Below are 19,967 nucleotides of genomic sequence, written 5' to 3' on the forward strand. Positions count from 1 at the left end.
TACGCCTTTAGCCCGTTTTACAAAGCGCAGTCGAAGCGCCATCATCGCTGTCTGGATATGTAACGCTTTTTCTTTGTGCTTCATCACATTTTCCAAGAAAACGGCACACTACAGGTACATTTACTTTTATATAAGTGTGTTAAGAACTCAGCAGCTAATACGGTTGATTAGGATATTCTTGAAACGCGCGTGTGTTCAGTCAGACTGACGCGCTGTCCCGCAGCGGCTCTTCCTGGGAGAGTGGCCGGGTTTGGAGGCGCTTCCCTCGGTCAGTCTGTGCAGACGCCTCGGCTCAGTTACCGGTGTTCGGAGCCGCTCTACAGCGCGGCAGAGCTGGGTCCGTTTTGAATCGCTCGAGACTGACTGTTGTGACTTTAGTGCTGTTGATTTGTCTCTCCACAATATTTCAGTGGTGAGGGACTTAATCACTATTTTACACCTGAAGCCACGTAAAAGCGCGGAAGGGCATCTACAGCCCAGCCCTCGCTGAGCAGCTGGTCAGACCTTGATAAGGACAGCGTGAGGCACATAGATATCGGCTACTTTCTGTCTGAGTTGAAGTGCATATGAGTGGTGTATATCAGCATGACATCTGCTGCTCCACCGTCTCCACGCGAACAACTTCATGTTTGGATTTTCGCTGTTTCTTACATTTTTCTCACGTCAGTATTTAATTAGAAATAGCCGTGTTTTGGGATCCACTAAAGCACTTGTGTAGCGCTCTGTCTAAATGTAGATTGTTGATGATAATCAGCCACGTTCATTTTGTATACATTTTTTAATGGCCGGTAATTCTTGCGAATGGCCGACATTTTACGACCCAGCCGGCCAAAGTGGCCGACAAAAAAAAAGTCTAGCGGAACCTCTGGGTGCTATACTCTTTCCATTTCCAAATGATGGATTGAACAGTGCTCCGGGAGATGTTTAAATCTTGGGAAATCTGTGTATAACTTAACGCTACTTTAAACTTCTCCACAGCTTTATCCCTGGCCTCTCTGGTGCTCCTTGGCCTTCATGATGTTGTTTAGTGACCAATACACTCCAACCATAGCTCTGAGGGCCTAAAAGAACAGCTGAAATTAAACTGAGAGTAGATTACACACAGGTGGCCTCTATTTAACCGCTAGGCCAAGGTGTGAACATTCTGGAGTCATGAGGAATGTTATAAAGGTAATTTAATGCACTCAGAAAATGCTGTATGAATACTTATGCACGCCCCACTTTTCGCCTTTCTATTTTTGGAAAAAATAACAGAATCATGGATCATTTTGCTTTCACTTCACACTTGTCTGTTACTTGTGTGTGAACGTTCAGTAAAAAAATCCAAATAAAATCTTCATGTTTAGGGTTGTAAACATTGTGTGTGCAAAAGTTCAAGGTGTATGAATACTTTCGAGAGGCACTGTATGAAGGCAAGCTAAATGCTAATGTTATGCTAACACCAGTGTAACCCATGAAAACCGGTGACTCTGATTTATTTATTTATGGTTTATTTGGTAGGGACAGTGCAAGTTCATGAACAAGCCACACCGGATTGTAGCCTTAGGCTTAATTACCATCCATCATCCCCCATGCGCACTCTCAAACACACTCTCATACATCCTGGCCTATTGTACATGTTTTTAGTGGTAGGGGAAACCGGAGTACCCGGAGGAAACCTACGCAGACACAGGGAGAACATGCAAACTCCACACAGAAAGGCCCCGTCCTTGGTGGGAATTGAACTCGGACCTTCTAACCGCAGTGGTGGTTTTATGAAGGGATTTGGCGAGCGAGCTAATGGGGATCCTTTCAATAAACAATAAACCCCTACACCCCACCCCAGGCCAGTAATCCCCCACACACCTACACCCCACCTCAGGCCACTATGTGGGAGGGACGGGGGGGGGGGGGGGGGGGGGGTGTAGTAGTAGCGCTAGTAAAGTCCACAGGATCTTTCGTAGTTGAAAGAGCAGGTATAAAAAGCATAGTTCTTCATCCACACTCTCTGATGATGGAGAGGGCAGGAGAAGAACTTTGCTTCCCACTTCTCCTCAACAGCTCATGCAGAAAGCCTCAGACCCACATGGCTGAGGCAGTGTCTGTCTATGCTGTGCTCTCCATCCTCTCACTGCTCACCACCGCACTCAACCTGCTGGTCATCATCTCCATAGCACACTTCAGGTGATTGATTGCAATTGATTTGTTTTCAATGCTTATGTGATAATGTTGCTATTGTTTATTTCCTTCTGGTGAAATTAAATTGCAGTATTTTTTGTAACTTGTATTGCCACAGACCGTTAACAGAAATTGTTTCTTTAAATTTAAGTAATTCCAATGTTAGATAAAACTAATATAATTTCTTTCCTCTCTCTTGCAGACAGCTCCACTCCTCCACTAACTTCATCCTCCTCTCTCTGGCCGTGTCAGACTTCTTCATTGGTCTTGTTGTGCTCCCGACTGAGACGTTTATGTGGAAACGCTGTTGGTTCTTTGGCGACCTGCTATGTGCTCTCTGTATTACTGTTTCCCTCACTGTCGTCATGGCCTCTACCATATGCATGGTTTTCATTTCAGTGGATCGCTACGTGGCCATTTGTTACCCAATGCACTACCATAGCAGAATGACACTAAAATCCGTCAGGAGAATGATTTCTGTATGCTGGACATACTCAGCCTGTTACTCTTTTGCTATGTTTCATGACAGCTTCTCCAATTTAGGCAAATACAGGTCTTGCCATGGAGAGTGTGTGGCTGTTGTGGAGAGGGAAGCTGACCTAGTTTTAAGGTTTTTCATTCCCATCTGCATCATTGTAGTCCTGTATTCGAGGGTGTTTGTGGTGGCTGTCTCCCAGGCCCGGGCCATGTGCTCTCATGTTACAACTGCCACATTACAATCCACAAAGTCAAAGAAATCTGAAATCAAAGCTGCCAGAAACCTGGGCGTACTTGTGCTGGTCTTTCTAATCTGTTATTGTCCGTACTATATTGTTGTGCTCAGTGGAAGATACATCGTGGGTGCATCTCTTGAAGTTGTGATGTTTTATGTGGTGTATGTAAACTCCTGTATAAATCCACTCATCTATGCCTTGTTCTATCCCTGGTTTAGAAAGGCTATAAAAATTATTATTACTCTACAAATACTATTGTCTGGATCATGCAATTTAATGCTTTCATAAACAGATTTGAATGATTTTCTGTTGAAATTTTATTACTCTCTGCACTATATCCTTTTGTATATGCAATGAGTGGAATACACTAGTGATGCGTCGGTCGCGAACGACTCGGTACAAAGAGCCAAGCTCCACATGCACTGCTCTGCACTACACTCACTTCAGGGAGAAAAGAGAGAAAGGGAAGAGAATGTTGTTGGGGAAACAGAGAGAAAGAGCAAGGAGGTGATACACTTGCAGCCGTGCACGAGGAAGGAACTGGTTTATACAAAATGAAGATGTCTACAAACTCAATCCCATCCATGAATGTAATCAGCGCATCTCTAGCTTGAAGTCATTTTTTATTTTAGAACAATCCGACTCATGTTTTCGGTTTTATGGTTGGGTCGAGTTACGCTGGGTCTGTGGAGTGAAAAGTACTCAACTACTGCCTGTTTGCAGTATGCTGGGACCTTTCCTGACAGAAGACTGCTGTTGACAATGGTTGCCACATTAGGGCCAATTTTCTTATCTTAATTCTGTGTTATAGGTTTTATTTTGCACGATTGAAAAATTCAAGGCAATAAAAATATTCTTGTTTTGATTCTGTACTGGTTTAATCTGTCCCGTGCTATCCCATTTATATTTTCTGTTTATTAGTTTAACCTGACCCTGTCCTAAAACACTGACCTTAATGATTGTGGCCTTGGTGCCTAAACTTAGGCCTAACCTAACCCTAAGGGGAGCGTAATCGCAGCCTGGCCTTCCTTTGTGCCCTAAAAACTTTTAATTCTAATCCAACATTGTAGTGGGCCTTAAGCCTAACCTTAACGTCCTAGATCTACACATATGGTTTTTGATCTCGCTTTGTCCTAATAGTAATATTATCTCTGATCATTTAACTTCCAATCCTGTTGACATTACTCTATTGTAAAGTCATATTTGGCGCAGTTTGAGTCTTGGTCGGCCCTTGCTCCATCTCACGGCCTCCAGTGTGTGTCTTGTTCAGGACACATGCTGGTTGCCTACAGGCCAGAGGAGCTCTCCAAGGTGCTGTTTCGGGGGGTCTGGTTATTTGAGGGCGAGAATGACCTGGTATAATGGGTTGGTATTGGATAATATGCTCTTTAACGGACAATGGCTGACTCCTAAAAGGGCCGTAATGTTTTCCTTCCCAAGAAGTGTGCATGATTTACAGGTGAAACTCGGAAAATTAGAATATCGTTCAAAAGTTCATTTATTTTCTGTAAATCAAGTTAAAATGTGAAACTAATATATGATAAAGACTATTACATGCAAAGTGACATGTCAAGCCTTTGTTATAATTTTGATGATTATGGCTTGCAGCCCATTTTCAAAATCTAATTTTATGAGATTTTTAATATGGGGTTTTTACAAGCTGAGCCGTAATAATCAAAATTATAACAAATAAAGGCTATACATATCACACTTTGCATGCAATGAGTCTATATTATAGATTAGTTCTTACTAGTTCTTACCTCTTTTCTTTTTCTTTTTTTTTTTAAAGGATTTTGTAATTTTAGCTGGGGTATATACTGTGCTGGGCTATGCAGTGTTGCCCTGAGAAACGTTAGTCATCAAATCTATCCAGGTGCATCTTGAAGACAAAACAAATGCACACACTTTGACAGTCCATTTCCCACTAGTTCCCACACTATCGGTCAGTCAGTATGCGGGTCTTACGGGAGCCAGGCTTGAGCATCTGAAGAGTCACTATGTTTCGAAGGCACTTTCTAAACCAGGAATAAAGAAATGTATATATTATGGGATTTAGACAGGAGTTTAAATAAAAAAGAAATTGTGCTGCTTTACCACTTGAGCTGTTGATTGTGTTCTGGCCTGTGAGCATTACTCCATAATATGGACAGGTACAAATTAGAAACACAACAACGACAACCCCTAATGTCCCGGCAGCTTTCAGTTCAGACTTATTCACTGTTACTGCACCAGTGTTCTTCGAATGCATGGATCTAACTTGATTTATTACGCCGACAAATACCCTTGAGTACAAAGCAACGATAGCACTGACTGGGAGGATAAAAAACAAAAGGACATCCAATATTCCTTCATAGTAATTCAGAACCAACACACATTCTCCAGAGCAACTGCTGACACTGTTTGGATTTTCCATACCCTCTTTGAACATCCCTGCAACATAGAGCACTGTACAAAGCCAGCAAAGGCCTATGCAAACTCTGATCCTGTGTACAGTGACTTTAGCGCAGTAGCGTAAAGGCTGGCAGATGGCAATGTAACGATCCATGGATAAAAGCACAACGGTTTCCACTGAAACAGTGGAAACAACATATGCCACATACTCATAAACAATGCAATTGGTGTCACCATAGGGCCAACAATCAATTAGGAACGGGGCAGTGAAAAACATGAGGAGTCCCACAGAAAAGTCTAACGCGCCCAGGGAAAGGAGCAGGAGGTTGGTGGGAGTGTGGAGCTGCCTACGGGGAGAACCACATACACACAATGAGAGCAACAACAAGAGGTACAGGGTCAAATGCAACATTACGAAAGTGTCATTACTTGTAGTGTGAAATTGAAATGATGACAAACAGGTTAAGAGTCATAGTGAACAATGAAATCAAATACACCACAGTGTTAACAAACAGAGTAGAAATATACAGCCCTGTGACTTTAATACAAGAGACATTCAAGGGGCTAGATTCAAGTTTGCTATTTTATGCTCACTACTGCCACCTGAGGTCACAGGTGTAACTGCAGCTTCTATATTAAGCTCGTGCATGACGGCACTTCGGACCGAAGTAACACCTTTTTGAGTGACAGTGCAGGATTTTAGAGGCAGTTGTGGTGAGTAGGTCTGGTCTCATTCTACACATTAGGACATGGCTGGAACGTGTAGGGGGAGGAAAATACATAATTTTAACATTTTTAAACTCTGTATAGTCCCTTTAAGCAAATGTGGGAAACAGAGCTCATTATCTTCCACTGTCTCCATGTCAGCATCTTTGCACCGCACGGAGACGAGTCCTCTGTCTCATGTCTCCCTTGGTCTGTCCTTTCATACACGTCTCTCTGCTCATCTCCCCCTCCCACCTGGCTCTGGGCTGAGGAGGAGGAGACAGAGTTCAAAAGATCAATAGAATAAATGTATGAAAAAACGTAAATAAAACCAATAAGGTTTTATTTGGTAGGGACGGTGCAAGTTAATGAACAAGCCACACCGAATTGTAGCCTTAGGGTAATTTCCATCCGTTGTCCTCCATGCGCACTCTCAAGCACACTCTCATTCATCATGGCCTATTGTACATTTTAGTGGTAGGGGAAGCCGGAGTACCCGGAGGAAACCTACGCAGACACGGGGAGAACATGCAAACTCCACACAGAAAGGCCCCGTCCTTGGTTGGAATCAAACCCGGACCTTCTAGCTGTGAAGCACGAGCACTAACCACTGTGCTACTATGCCACCACGGAGTAGAAGATTGTGTATAATTTGTCTATTTGTAGCATAGGCACCAAACCCGTGGGTGCTGTAGGGCTGGATTACAAAATGATTCAATAAATATCGCCAAACCTGTAAAGCCGCTACTAAGTGTTCAGCAAATACACTCCGTTGTGGTGCTTTGGGGCCGAAAAATAAATAATGAATTAATAACCAACACACAGTTGTGCCATTCCTGGCCTAAAGGCTTTAACTGGGCTGCTATCCCAGATATACAGTAAGGAACACAAGGGTAAATGTGAGGTAAATCTATCAAAAATAACAACTGATATAAGAGAATCAGAAAAAAAGTTTGCATTGAACTTTTCATTCTTGTGGCAGGAACATACCATATAATGTTGAATTAACTCAGAGGAGTGTTTAAGTGGAACACCCCTGTGCTCTAGTTGAAGTTGGTGCAGTCCAATGTAGTGGAGAATAGTGTCCGCAATGGTCTGCACCAGAAAACAGGAAAAAGGCAGTGAAAGATAGAAAGGTGGACACATAAACAATTGTGTCTACGTAAGTTAGTGCTCATTCTGGAGTTGTATCAGGCAAATACAATGTGTGCAGCGGCCCATGTGAAAAGGGAAAGCATTAGAAAAGTGTCAAAGCCGTGGCTTTGACACTTTTTGACACACTGGCTTCCTCCTGTACCAAAAACCAGCGCACTATCACTGAGCTATAACTCCATACTAATGTGCACCTAATGTGGGCTACTCTCTTAAATTACCGGGCCGAGCACACCACTGGAGGAGAGTTGTTTCCTTCTGTGTAGTTCCACATATTATGAAACTGTTCTTTCCTCGATTTTAATACGAGCGAACGCGATGTCGTCACATCCGTTGGCCGTGGTTGGAAAAATTTACTAAAATCCTATGATCGGCAAAAACAATGTCCATAAACAGGAGGATGAGAGACAGGCCTCAACTTTGACAATGTTCGAGGCTGAAAACAGTTCTATTTACTTGTGCGTATATGCACCGTTGTATGTTGATGTTTTATGGATTGATTTGATCTGTTTTCTTGTAATGTTATGCCACTGTGAAGCGCTTTGAATTGCCTTGTGTATGAATTGTGCTCTACAAATAAATTAGCCTTGCCTTAAACATTCACAGGACAGCATGGAATAAGGGAGTACACCTTTAGATTCTATAGCTGGTTGACCTCAGATGTTTCCTGTAGTTGCAGATCCCAAACAATTGGTGGCTGGAGGACTCATATATACCCAGTCGAAGTTGGATGTCAAGGCTTTGTTGGCAGATCTATCCACCACCTGCTGAAAGTCTTTGGAGTGATGGGCCCTAGGCAAAGATGGGCAGAGAAATTTGGTGGTAGAGGCTTCTGGCTGTGACTCCGGAGGAGGTAGCCAAAGTGGGGAATTCAAGGGTCCTAGGGCCCGTTACAGGGGGCAAAGGGGAGACGTCCCTAATGCTCCACCCAGAGGTGTTCTGCGATCAAAGGGGTGAAACAACCATGTGACCAGCCCATGGGCACTGGTGGAAGTGTGTCATGCGGTAACGCTCTGCAGTTAACACCTGTGCTAATGTCAACTTTGATTTAATCAGGTCACTGAATACTTTGCCAGTTGTGCTGTGGAGCATCCAAGTGCTATTCGCAAACTTCAAATGTGCAGCAATGTTTATTTTTAGACAACAATGGCTTCCTATGTGGCGTTCTCCCATGAAACCCATTCTTGTTCAATGTTTTACAGATTGTAGATGTGTCAACCGAGATGTTGACACTCTAGGGTTCTTTTGTACCTCCTTGAGTATTCTTCACTGTGCCTTGGAGTCCTTAGAAGTCAAGCAATGTTGCCAAACTGTCTCCATTTGTAGACAATCTTTCTAACCGTGGACTTAAGGTTTAAGGCATGCCAACATGCCACAAAAGACATGACAGAACGAAATTCGGTCCTCAAGGCCCAGTGATGTGCCTAAGTAAAAATCTAATCTAAGAATAAACTCTAAGAATATAAATATGTATCATAAATACAACAATGCAAAGACATAGAGGTACAGCAGCATAAGAGCCGTTCAGAGGCATTTAGTGTGGCTCATTTACAAATCTCACTGCCTCAGGAAACAAGTGCTCGCTTTGATCCTCCTCAGTCTTCTTTCTGAGGGAAGAACAAACGGTTGGAGGGATGTAAGGGGTCCCCCATGATCCTTGTGGCTCGTCTTCTGCAGCGCTGGTTGTAAATGTCAATGATTGGTGTAAAAGTGCATCCAGTGATTTTCCCTGCGACTTTGACCACACGCTGCAGTGTCTTCCTGTCCCGGGCTGAACAGCGACCATAACACACCGTGATGGACAAGGTCCGCACCCTACCACCCCACACCTGTAAAAAGAGGTGAGGGCTTGGAGGCCGAGGCCAGCAGCTTTGATTTTCCTCAAAAAGAAGAGGTGGTGGTGTTGGTGGGCCTTCTTGACAATGCTGGCTTGTCAATTTATTAACATCAGGACAAGAGAGAGTTCTGTAACCAGCTTTATAGAAATCATCAATTGTTGATCATAGGTCTTCAGAGGGCTCTTTTGAGCGAGGCATGGTGCACATCAGACAATGCTTCTCAACAAGAGACAGTTCTTAACCAGAGTGTGTTTTTCAGTGGCAAGGGCAGCTTTAAGCTACGTGATTGGACCTCAGGTTGGTGCTCACATCAGACTCCAAATGTCTGCATAAACTTGTCTAATTAGCTTTTGGTGAATCCTTAGCCAGAAGGTTCACTTACTTATTCCTCCCTGTCCTGTGAATGTTTACATGTTTTGGCCCATAAAAATATGATCAAATGTAAATGTTTGGGTGGTATTAGACACTGTTTACTCATTCTTGTTATTTTAATAGAGATCAGACCACATTGTATAACCAATTTAGGCAGAAATGTAAGGAATTCCAAACGTTGTACTCACTTTTTCCTCCCACTATAGACCAATCGCCTTTACGATATTTGTTTTATGACATTTTGGAGTTGTCCAGAGAATCACTACACCAGTGTGACGCTACCACATCACATCACAAATACTGACTGATATCCATGTGAAGCACAATATATGGTCATTTCCTATCTGGGAAACAGCAGTGGCCGCAATTTACAGATCCTTTCCAAAAATAAGAATATCATGGAAAAATGTATTTATATCCATAATTTCATTCAAGACGTTAAACTTCCATAGATTGTAGATTCAGGGCCCACAAATTCAATGATTTCAAGTATTAAGTTGTTTATTTGTACATCATTTGGGCTTTCAGTTCACAAAACCCACAAAAACAGGATTTCCAAAAATTAGAATACTGTGACGAAATCACCATTTACTTCTCAGTTTTTGCAGAAAAAAAAGAAATTAGGATCACAACAAAATCAAAATATGTTACTTTCAAAATCATACGTCAATCTTCAATACTTTGTCGGGAATCCCTTTGCCTCAATGCCACGGCGCATCGAGGCAGTGATTAAGGCACTCAGTCTGTGGCATTGCCCAGGAGTTATGGAAGCCCAGATTTCCTTGATTTCCTTCCTTTGTTTTTGGGTCTGGTGTCCCTCATTTTCCTCTTGATAATACCTTCTCAATGGGATTTAGGTCCGGCGGTGCCTCTGGTGGTATGGGTATGGGCCAGGTGGAAGATGAAATCTGCATCTCCATACAGATCCTCAGCAGAAGGAATCATGAAGTCCTCTAAAAGATTCTGGTAGACTGATGCTGTGACCGTGGATTTAAGAAAGCAGCGTTTACCAACACCTGCACTGGACATTGCACCCCAAATCATGACTGACTGTGGATACTTCACACTGGACCTCAAGCAGCTTGGGTTCTGTTCCTCACTCGTCTTCCTCCAAACCCGTGGACCTTTCATCGGAAAAGAGGTCCAGTCCTTCTTCTCCTTGGCCCAGTTGAGAGGCTTCCTACATTGGCTCAGGCTCAGAAGCGGTTTGACCTGAGGAACCCGACAGTTGTATCTCCCAGATGCGTCTGAATGTGGTGTTTTTTGAAGCTGTGACTCCCGCCTCATTCCACTCTTTCTGGATCTCTGCCAGATTCATGAATCTTCTCTGTTTGATTATCCGCTGAAGCTCATGGTCAGCTCTTCTGCTGGTGCATCTTCTCCTCCACATTTTGCCTTTCCACTAGACTTTTCCAACAGCCAGCCTCCTTAGCTATGAACTTTTGTGGCTTACCCATCCTATGGAGGATGTCAATCATGGTCTTTGTTGGTCTGGCCAGTTGTCAAGTCTGCAGTCTTCTCCATATTGATCCTAACTGAACCAAAGTGAAGCAATTTAATGACACCTGAGAAAACCTGTGCAGGTCCTTTGAGTTTAGTAGATGAGCTGTGTGTGATACTCAGTTTAACATTCATGCCCTGTAAAATTTGGACTGATTTCTTCACAGTATTCGAATTTTTAGAAATCCTCTTTTCGTGGGTTTTGTGAGCTGGAAGCCCAAATTATGTAGAAATAAACAACTAAATATCTGAAATCGTTCAAGTTGTGGGCCCTGAATCTATAATCTACGGAAGTTAAATGTCTTGAATGGAATTATGGAAATAAACTTTTCCATAATATTCAATTTTTTTGGAAAGGGTCTGTATGTACATGTGCAGGAAAACCTCATTACCTCTGAAAATGAGGTTTTCCCAACACTCTTTCAACAACATCTCCACTCTCCAATCCACAGCTTCGACAGACTGCAAACCTTCCAGTTAAGACACAAAAAACACACTTTTTTCAATATCTAATTCTTAACCTCATTCATTGAACCACAATAAACAAGGCAGAATTTGAATTTTTACACGATTTTAAAACAGAAAAATCTCAACCAAACAATGAATTTAAATCTGGCTCAAGCCATTATTTTGCTTTAAACATTGGTCATTTTGGCAATTTTTATGCAATGCCTTATTTTTGACAGAAAAAATTTCTCACATTTATGTCAGTAATTTAGTTTCAGATTGATACTTTTCCCGTTTTGCCCTTAATTCCTGTTACCATTGGAAATGCTCTTTGTGGAGGTGGGCCCGCTGGTGCAACAGAGACATATGCTTGCAATACAAACTCATATAAACGCCCACACACGAGATGCGTGGGTGTTAGAGGAGGATGGAGATGGATGCGACAGGGGAGCTTTGTTTCCCACTCCTCAACGACTCATGTCGGAGGCCCAGCGCTCACTCCCGGAGCGAGGCCGCCATCGTCTACACCCTGCTGTACCTCACCGCTCTGCTCACCACCGTGCTCAACCTGCTGGTCATCATCGCCATCTCCCACTTCAGGCAAAATGCAAACCTCAATGTTAATAATGTTTAAAAGGTTCAAGAGGCTGTATCTTTCTGTAACACAAGCGATGAATTAAATTTACCGCAGACCTAAACTTTTATGAACATTCAAAAACGGCAAAAGGGATCTGTAGTTGTTACCGTTTTCTAAATTTATATTCTTATTGTGTCTTTGCAGGGTAATTAATGCAGTTTTGACCAGTGTAAAATAAGTAGGCCTACTCCAAAATAAAATGAAAATGATCAGAAATGGTCAGCAACATTTGGAAGCCATTTAATGTGTAATGTAATGAGAGTGATCTCTGTTGAAGATTTACATTTTTAGGAATGACTTAAATGAGTATAACGTTCACTCATTCACATGCTTTTATATACTATAGCCTAGACTGTCATTAACAGTTTCATCGAGCTGACATTTCTCGATTGTTTTTTTATTCTTTGTTTTTATCATGATCAGCAAAGCAGGAACAGAATGATTTGGACTTCTTAATTTCTTACTATACAGTAATGATGTAAACTCTAAACTGCAGTTAACCTGCCAAGTTGGAAACCTTTGCGGCAGAAAAACATTGTCATGAATAAAAAAGGCATTTATTCATTGAATGACGTTGTGGGGATTCTCAAACTTTTCACTTTTCTAAGTGCAAAATACAACAGATTTTAAGATAAATTAATCTGTCCTCAATATGTTTCGTGAATAAGATTAAACTGTAGATGCGTCTTATCCATTTTAACTTTTTATTGATACCTTTTATGTCTTTGCTGCTTTATTTAAATGTGTTTTCCCTGTGTGCAAATGTGTATATGAAGCAGCATGTACATTGACATACATACCTGATCTTACTTTTCCTAAAACCATGATAAAATTTACTTTAAATTAAGCAGAGTTTAGAGCAGCAAAGGAGCCTGAAGAAAACACAGATTCAGAAACACTGCACTGATTTGGATGAAATTGTTTTGTCTTTTCTTATTAAGCCTCATAGGCTTAATAAGAAAAGACAAAACAATTTGATTAATATAAAGGCATTTTTCATTCAAATATCCATGTTTATTATAAAGAATCTTCTTTTTCACACACTTTCTATAAATCCAAATGTAGAATATCTCACAGTTTAAACTTTCTCTCAAACATGGTCTGGGAGATACAAACGTATTACCACAATGTTACATAAGTCAATACTTATTAATGGTATGTCAGAATAAGAGTGAAAACTATAATAACAATATTTTGACTGTTGACAGAGATGCTCACACGCTGACCCCAAAGTTTGACGATCCAATCCCTGCTTCTGGCATTACATACTTTTATTATGTCATTTTGGAAGACATTTCAAGGTGTCTTCCAAGGTGGGTGACCTTGTGTGTCAAATGAATGTCTTGATAAAGATCTGGGTGCAGCCTTATCGAGTTCTGTCGCGGGGAAGGTGAAGCCGCAGACACTAGATCTAGGGCAGGAGGATACTGGGCCGTGGGACATGAAAACTTGTGGGAGGACTTGCTCTTAAGTTCAAGCTTTGGTTGTTATGAAAGAAGGGGAATTGTGCAAATGTCAACTTTTTGGGTTTTTCAAGCGTGTAATAATATTGTTCCCACATCCAAAGCATATCTGTAGTCGTGTTTTGAATCACTCGTGTATGCTTCAGTAATCTTTGAATTTTTCCTGGGGTCTATACTTTGTGCCCCAGTGGCAGCTTTTGTTTGTTTTTATTGACAACCGCTACGCTGAAGGGGCAAGACTGGAGGGAGGGTCAGAGCTTTTGGGAAACTTGGAAGTATAACTCACTGCAGGGGTAGGCAATATTATAACACAAACCAGAGCTCAAATGCCTGCTAAAGTACTCTTGAAATATGAAAAATACTGTCAATTCCTTTAAAATGTCTTGCAGAACACCCATTTAGGCCATACATGATGTACAACACTGACATTTGTTGAAAGTGAAGCTTTACTTCGGGCTACAATTGGAAAGTCCGGCCCTTGGTCTTTTCGACAATGAAGAAAAGTGGCTCTCCACCAAGCAAACTTGCCAACCCCGGGGTCAGCCCATTGTTCCGATAACCCATTAGTCCGACATCTCATTATTGCGGAAATGTCCCATTGAGTAGGGGTTGAAACATAAAATTAGGTTCAGGCAAGAGTCCACTTACCTTAAAGGAATAGGCCACTGTTTTTACATACTGATATATGTTCTTACCTAACCTTAGACGTGTTAATATATACCCGTCTGGTCTTTGTCCGTGTGCTCTGTCAGGCAAACAGAGCACATACGCAGCCTCTCCCACATGTCATATAGCTCCAAAAAAGCTCACGATAGAAGCTACCAAGCTCTTCCACGTGTTCCCTATTTAAATAAAGTTACGTGAAGTGTTTTCATACTATATTCAAGTAAATTTACACAGAAATGTAACATGTCGATTTTATAAGCAGATAAAAAGGGGTACTATATTGTGAGGCGTAATGATACGAGGAGCAAAACGTCCGCGCAGTAACTCCTAAAGACTTCCCCCGCTCACTTCCGTCAATAGAAGCTGCGTGACTTGTAGAGAGCTAGCAGAGAACAGTTGAAGAAGCGTTGATAACTTGTGAACAATGTCTTTTACGTGCATCGTGCCAGGCTGTGATAACAAGCAGAAAGTATAGAGTGTAGTAATGTTTCACAGATTTCCAACTCACCCCGGACAACGACACAGGACTCAGGACCTCGACCATGAGGTAGGAATGCGCGAGCACTTTCCGAAAATACATTTTCTACTTGTTGTAAAAGGCTCTGTACAAGTCACGCAGCTTCTATTGACGGAAGTGAGCGGGGGAAGTCTTTAGGAGTTACTGCGCGGACGTCGTGCTCCTGTATCATTACGCCTCACAATATAGTACCCCTTTTTATCTGCTTATAAAATCGACATGTTACATTTCTGTGTAAATATACTTCGCATGAAAACACTTCACGTAACTTTATTTAAATAGGGAACACGTGGAAGAGCTTGGTAGCTTCTATCGTGAGCTTTTTTGGAGCTATATGACATGTGGGAGAGGCTGCGTATGTGCTCCGTTTGCGTGACAGAGCGCACGGACAAAGACCAGACGGGAATATATTAACACGTCTAAGTTTAGGTAAGAACATATCTCAGTAAGTAAAAACGGTGGCCTATTCCTTTAAGGTGAGGGCCATTGGTTGCATATGGCTCTCTAATCCACAACACAACTCGGTTAGAGATGTCGGATTAATGGCACCTCTGCTCAATGGTAAATTGTCATAATAATGAGACGCCGGACCAATGGCATGGCATCCAAACCCCTTCTCAGTTGAGTTTGTGTTATAGAAGTTTCTGAGCATTTTTAACCAACAAAGTGGAAGACAATGATCAAGATGTTTGAGTTGTTACCAAATACTTGCAAAAGGCATAATACTCCCTCTTTAAGATTTTTGTTTTCATTATAAGGCCTACTGCAGACCTTCACATTGATCTTGTATTCATAGAACGGCAGTTGCATTAGTAACTTTCTTTTTTTTTTTTTTTCAGGCAGCTTCACTCCCCAACTAACCTCATCCTCCTCTCCCTGGCTACGTCAGACTTCTTCGTGGGCATCCTGGTGATCCCGGTGGAGAGCCACATGTCAAGGACGTGCTGGGTTCTGGGTGACATCATGTGCGTGGTGTACAACATGGTTCCCGTCACCTTGGTGTCCGCTTCGGTTGGTAACATGGTCCTCATCTCCGTGGACCGCTACGTGGCCATCTGCGACCCCATGCATTACCAGACCAGAATAACTCTGAAAGTGATCGGAATAAGTGTCGCCGTCTGCTGGCTGGGCTCGCTGCTGTACACGTTTTGCCTCATGTACGAGAACTTAGTCGAGCCGGGCAGGGACACGTCATGCCGGGGCGAATGTGTCATCACTGTCTCCGGAGAGGCCGATTTGGTTATAGACTTTATAATCCCTGTTACCGTCATTGTGGTATTATATTTAAGAGTGTTTGTGGTCGCAGTATCGCAAGCCCGTGCCATGCGTTCTCACATTCACAATCAGCAAAGCGTAGTGAGCGTGACTGCAAGGAAATCAGAAATCAAAGCGGCCAGGAACTTGGGCGTGGTGGTTGTGGTGTTTCTCATCTGCTACTCACCGTACTATTGCATGTCCCTAACCGGCGGGAACCTTCTCATTGGGTCACCAACCGAAAAGTTCATGAGTTTTTGGATGTATTTTAACTCGACTTTAAATCCAGTTATCTACACGTTCTTTTACCCATGGTTTAGAAAAGCTATGAAACTCATTGTTACGTTGAAGATTTTCAAGCCAGGATCATGTGATGCACAGATACCGTAAGGTTCCTAGATTATGTCAGTGCAGATTAAAGTCTAGTTATTGATAGTTGTGTGATTTGATAAAGCAAGTAATCATTGGACAAAGTTACAGCTGAGTTCCAAACAAATATGTAAAAATCTGTCTGTTTCTGCTTGTTGCTGCATCTGTTCCACTTTGTCCCTTCTCACATGTGAAAACAAATATATTTAGCAAATCTAGGGAAAGAGGCTAGAACTGGATCTGATACATAGACACAAACAGGAAAGCTATTCTAATAGTGATGGGCGAGTGAAACCATGTGACGCTCAAAGCTTTCCTTGGAAAAAGGCTTGTAAACATTGTTACCACATATTTATTTAAAAAGTAATCTGACTACTGATTACTCCATTAAAACATAATTTAGTTACTTAACTGACTTTATTTTGAAACTAATTCAATTTGATAGCTACATTTTGGTTACTTTATTCGTTACTGTTATGCTCACTGTGGACAATGTGATATTTATTGCTTGTAAAAATACGGCATCTTGTTGTTATAAATTCGCTTTGTTTGAGATAGTAGAAGAAGAACTCAGACAGGAAGTTGTTCAAAATGATCTCACTGCAGTACATGGCAGCTCCACTCTCCGGGTTATGCATCATGTGTAAGTATTACATAGTGAAAATTATTAGACACACTATCTATTGACTCTTGGTTGCACGTTTGAGTTTCAAGACGTTTTTTTGTGTACTTTTAAATGTGTTAATCTCAATGGCTGAGGAACGAGCTTCTCTGTGGTCCTTACGACGGGGAGCTGACATTGCTGTAATACCAGCCCCTGGTGGCCAGAGGCAACTCCAAAAGACACTTGGTAAACAGGACTTCAGACCTCCCTAGAACGGCTTAAAAGCCTGGCTCCAAAGAGTTTTTCTTTTTCTAAAAATCGGCATGACCCATGTGACAACGCTGGACTGGGTGGAATATTTTTAACTATTTGTATATCGGCCCCAAAACTGGAAGCCTTTTCAGTGCATTTACTAGCTCTGGAGCTCTGTGGAGACTTGGGACCTTTACTAGGAATGGGGCTGAATAAGTAATCATCTATCTCTAATTTTTATATCTATGGTCTATCTCTATGCTAATAGCGATACTGGTCGATTAGCTATGTCTTTATGATGTGGTAGAGGTGGTTATGTTGCTCCAAATTCAGTTGATCTGTCCTTTTTACCTGAATGTGTGTTAGAGTTGCCACCTATGTCTAACAAAAAACCTGGCCATTTCAGGAACCCAATCAACCCTTTTGCTTGTAAGCAGTCACACATCTTCACACATCTAACCCAAGACATCTACCCTTCTAAAGCGAAATTGGACTTCACTCACAAGGAATAGCGGAAGCAACGCTAAACACGAAAATGCACAGCTGAGGACGACGAAGACCTGAGACAGTGCCGGAGATGACGAAGGTGAGGCATCACTGGGCACAGTGGAGGCAAAGGCAGCAGTGCCAGGGATGATGAAGGTACAGGCATCGATGAGCACAATGAAAGCGGGGACGTGGTTGAGACAACGGAGGTGAAAATGCAGCCAGGGATGAAGAGGGTGAAGCAAATGCCACCGGGACGATGGAGGCGAGGGCAGCGGGTGACGATGGTGAGGACGGAAGCGTCTGGGATGAGACAGCCTAAGCTAGCAGGAGCTGTGACAGCCTAAGCTAGCAGGAGCTGTGACAGCCTAAGCTAGCAGGAGCTGAGGGAGCATTACTGAGTTTGCAGGAGCTGAGATGTAGTGAACAACCATAGCAGAATAAACAGCAGCTGAATTGCTAGAGCTGGATAAATGGTTGTAAACATGTTAAAGGATCTGTATCATGCTATTTTAGCCATCCCAAAGTAAAGTATAGGCATTTATGTGATATGTTGTACCTCTTCCGCTATGGAGCACTATTTTTTGTGAGAAGTATTTTCTGGGGGTAAGGTTGAAAAAAGTCCTGCGCCTCTCGTAGCCAAACGCGCTTTTCTCCGCGACATTATCGTTAGGTAAGAATAAAGAACAGATGTGTCCAGAATAGTTTAGAAAGAGCTCCATCTTCACATCCTTCAGTGCAAACATGGCATCTGTTCAGACGCTCAGGGGTGCATTTGTTTTGCGTTTGTTTTCAGCCCTGACCTGGAAGCGCTTCCTTTTTTCTTTTTTTTTTAAGCTGTTTTATAAATTAAAATCAGGCTGTAAGGCACTACATTACAGAAGTTGTGCTCTTCCTGTTTGACACTATGACGTAAAAAACGTCAGAGTGTCACAACTCAGTGGTTTTCCAGCAGAGGGCGGAGCAGCTGCTCAGAGAGCAGGATTCAGGAGGATTGCTGAGAACTGCGTGAATGAAGCCACAAACCACTCTGGGGGTGTTTTTGATAAGCAAATAGCATAACAACATGGCTAAAAGCTCCAAAAAGTCGATTTTGCATGATATAGGACCTTTAAATTGCATGGGGTTATCCGGGCTGAGCTGCCCAGAGTACAGGGGTGAATCCTCAGGGAACACGAACAGTTGTGGGGAATGACAACCCCGTGCCGGAAACGTACAGCAGAGTTCTCTAGCATGGACCACGCCATAACAAACGGCAATTAAGATTTTATTCACAAGGTTATAGTGTGGAGTGAAACTGGGTGACTGTGGGTGGGGGCTCCGTCTCGGATGAACCCAGCTTTTCGGGACCCCTCCTCAAAGCAGAAGAATCAGTGCTGAAATGCTTGGTGTTGGCTTGGTGTTGCTGGGTTTCAGGTGACATCACAGCGTTCTAAAGGCCTATAATATTACATAGAAGTTACATTATTTTGTTTTTGAGGACATTTTTAGATATGACTTGTGAAAGTGTAATGCAGTTAATAGAAAAACTGGTAACTGGTACCCTCTGGGTACTGTGACATCATCACATTCTATAACCCAAAAACAACCAATATATGGCTCATGGGTAATTAGAGGCCTGGTTAGGTGTAAGCAAGAGTGGTTGATGTGCACAGTGTGATAGGTTAAGGCGTGCTCCTGCACCCGAACCTCGTCAATAAATATTGACTCCATATATGAGATCTGGCAACTCGGTGCCAAGGGACACAATATGTATCTCTGGGAACCCAGCGCCAAAAGGAGCAGAATACTGCATGGAGAGCCATGACTTACCTCTTCCAGCAAAACATAGGTACCATGGAAATCAACAATGAGCAAAGCTTAATATTTACATCTAAGGTTGTCAATGTGGTGAACAATCCATGATATGTCCGCATAATGACTAGGGTACTGTACTGCAGAACCTGGCAACTTCAGCCTGAACAAACTTGGGCTTCCATCTTGGAAAAAAAACGATCTGGCAACCCAGGCGCTGGAACTGTCAGAGTTGCATGTTAGCAGTATGGCTAACTAGCAGGAGAGATCCAGAGTCGCTGGATAAACATGGGAGAACCGAGAACATGAAGCGCATGGAGTGTTTCACCGTCAAATGTAGGCTGGATGTTAATGTGAAGGAAAGCTCGGGGTGCACGGCCGCGGGGAGCTGGGTGGAGAAGGAAATTGCTTGCTGCAGCACGGCACTCTAGCTGCCTAGACTGGAGTATTTACGGGGACAGCATGGCTTTAGATGAACATATGCTTCACTGGCAACCAGCATGGAAGTACAGTAATGGCGGTTTCACACCAAACACGTTGAAAGTGTCAAAAGCGTCAGGTTTACATTCAAAATACATGGGGTACGCACCTCAGGGAGCATCAAGAGATCATGCCTCCTGTGCTGCGCGGTTGAGGCGCGTCCAGGGCCT

General features: G+C 42.6%; 2 protein-coding genes across 2 annotated transcripts; one reads left to right on the forward strand and one right to left on the reverse strand.

Moving 5' to 3' along the window:
- Window positions 1-2,065: 2,065 nt before the first annotated feature.
- Window positions 2,066-17,870, forward strand: LOC306968283 (trace amine-associated receptor 1-like; the record flags this gene model as incomplete). The annotated part of the gene is made up of 3 exons (XM_079563625.1): window positions 2,066-2,163; window positions 15,398-16,000; window positions 17,645-17,870. The coding sequence occupies 3 exons, from the start codon at window positions 2,066-2,068 to the stop codon at window positions 17,868-17,870; spliced, it is 927 nt and encodes a 308-aa protein (XP_079419751.1).
- LOC306968284 (trace amine-associated receptor 1-like) lies at window positions 4,832-10,806 on the reverse strand (the record flags this gene model as incomplete). Its single annotated transcript, XM_079563626.1, has 5 exons — window positions 4,832-4,885; window positions 5,005-5,106; window positions 5,551-5,608; window positions 5,691-5,799; window positions 10,782-10,806. The coding sequence occupies 5 exons, from the start codon at window positions 10,804-10,806 to the stop codon at window positions 4,832-4,834; spliced, it is 348 nt and encodes a 115-aa protein (XP_079419752.1).
- Window positions 17,871-19,967: the final 2,097 nt, after the last annotated feature.

Source organism: Gobius niger, assembly GCF_951799975.1.
Source record: "Gobius niger genome assembly, chromosome: 9".
Taxonomy (NCBI): domain Eukaryota; kingdom Metazoa; phylum Chordata; class Actinopteri; order Gobiiformes; family Gobiidae; genus Gobius; species Gobius niger.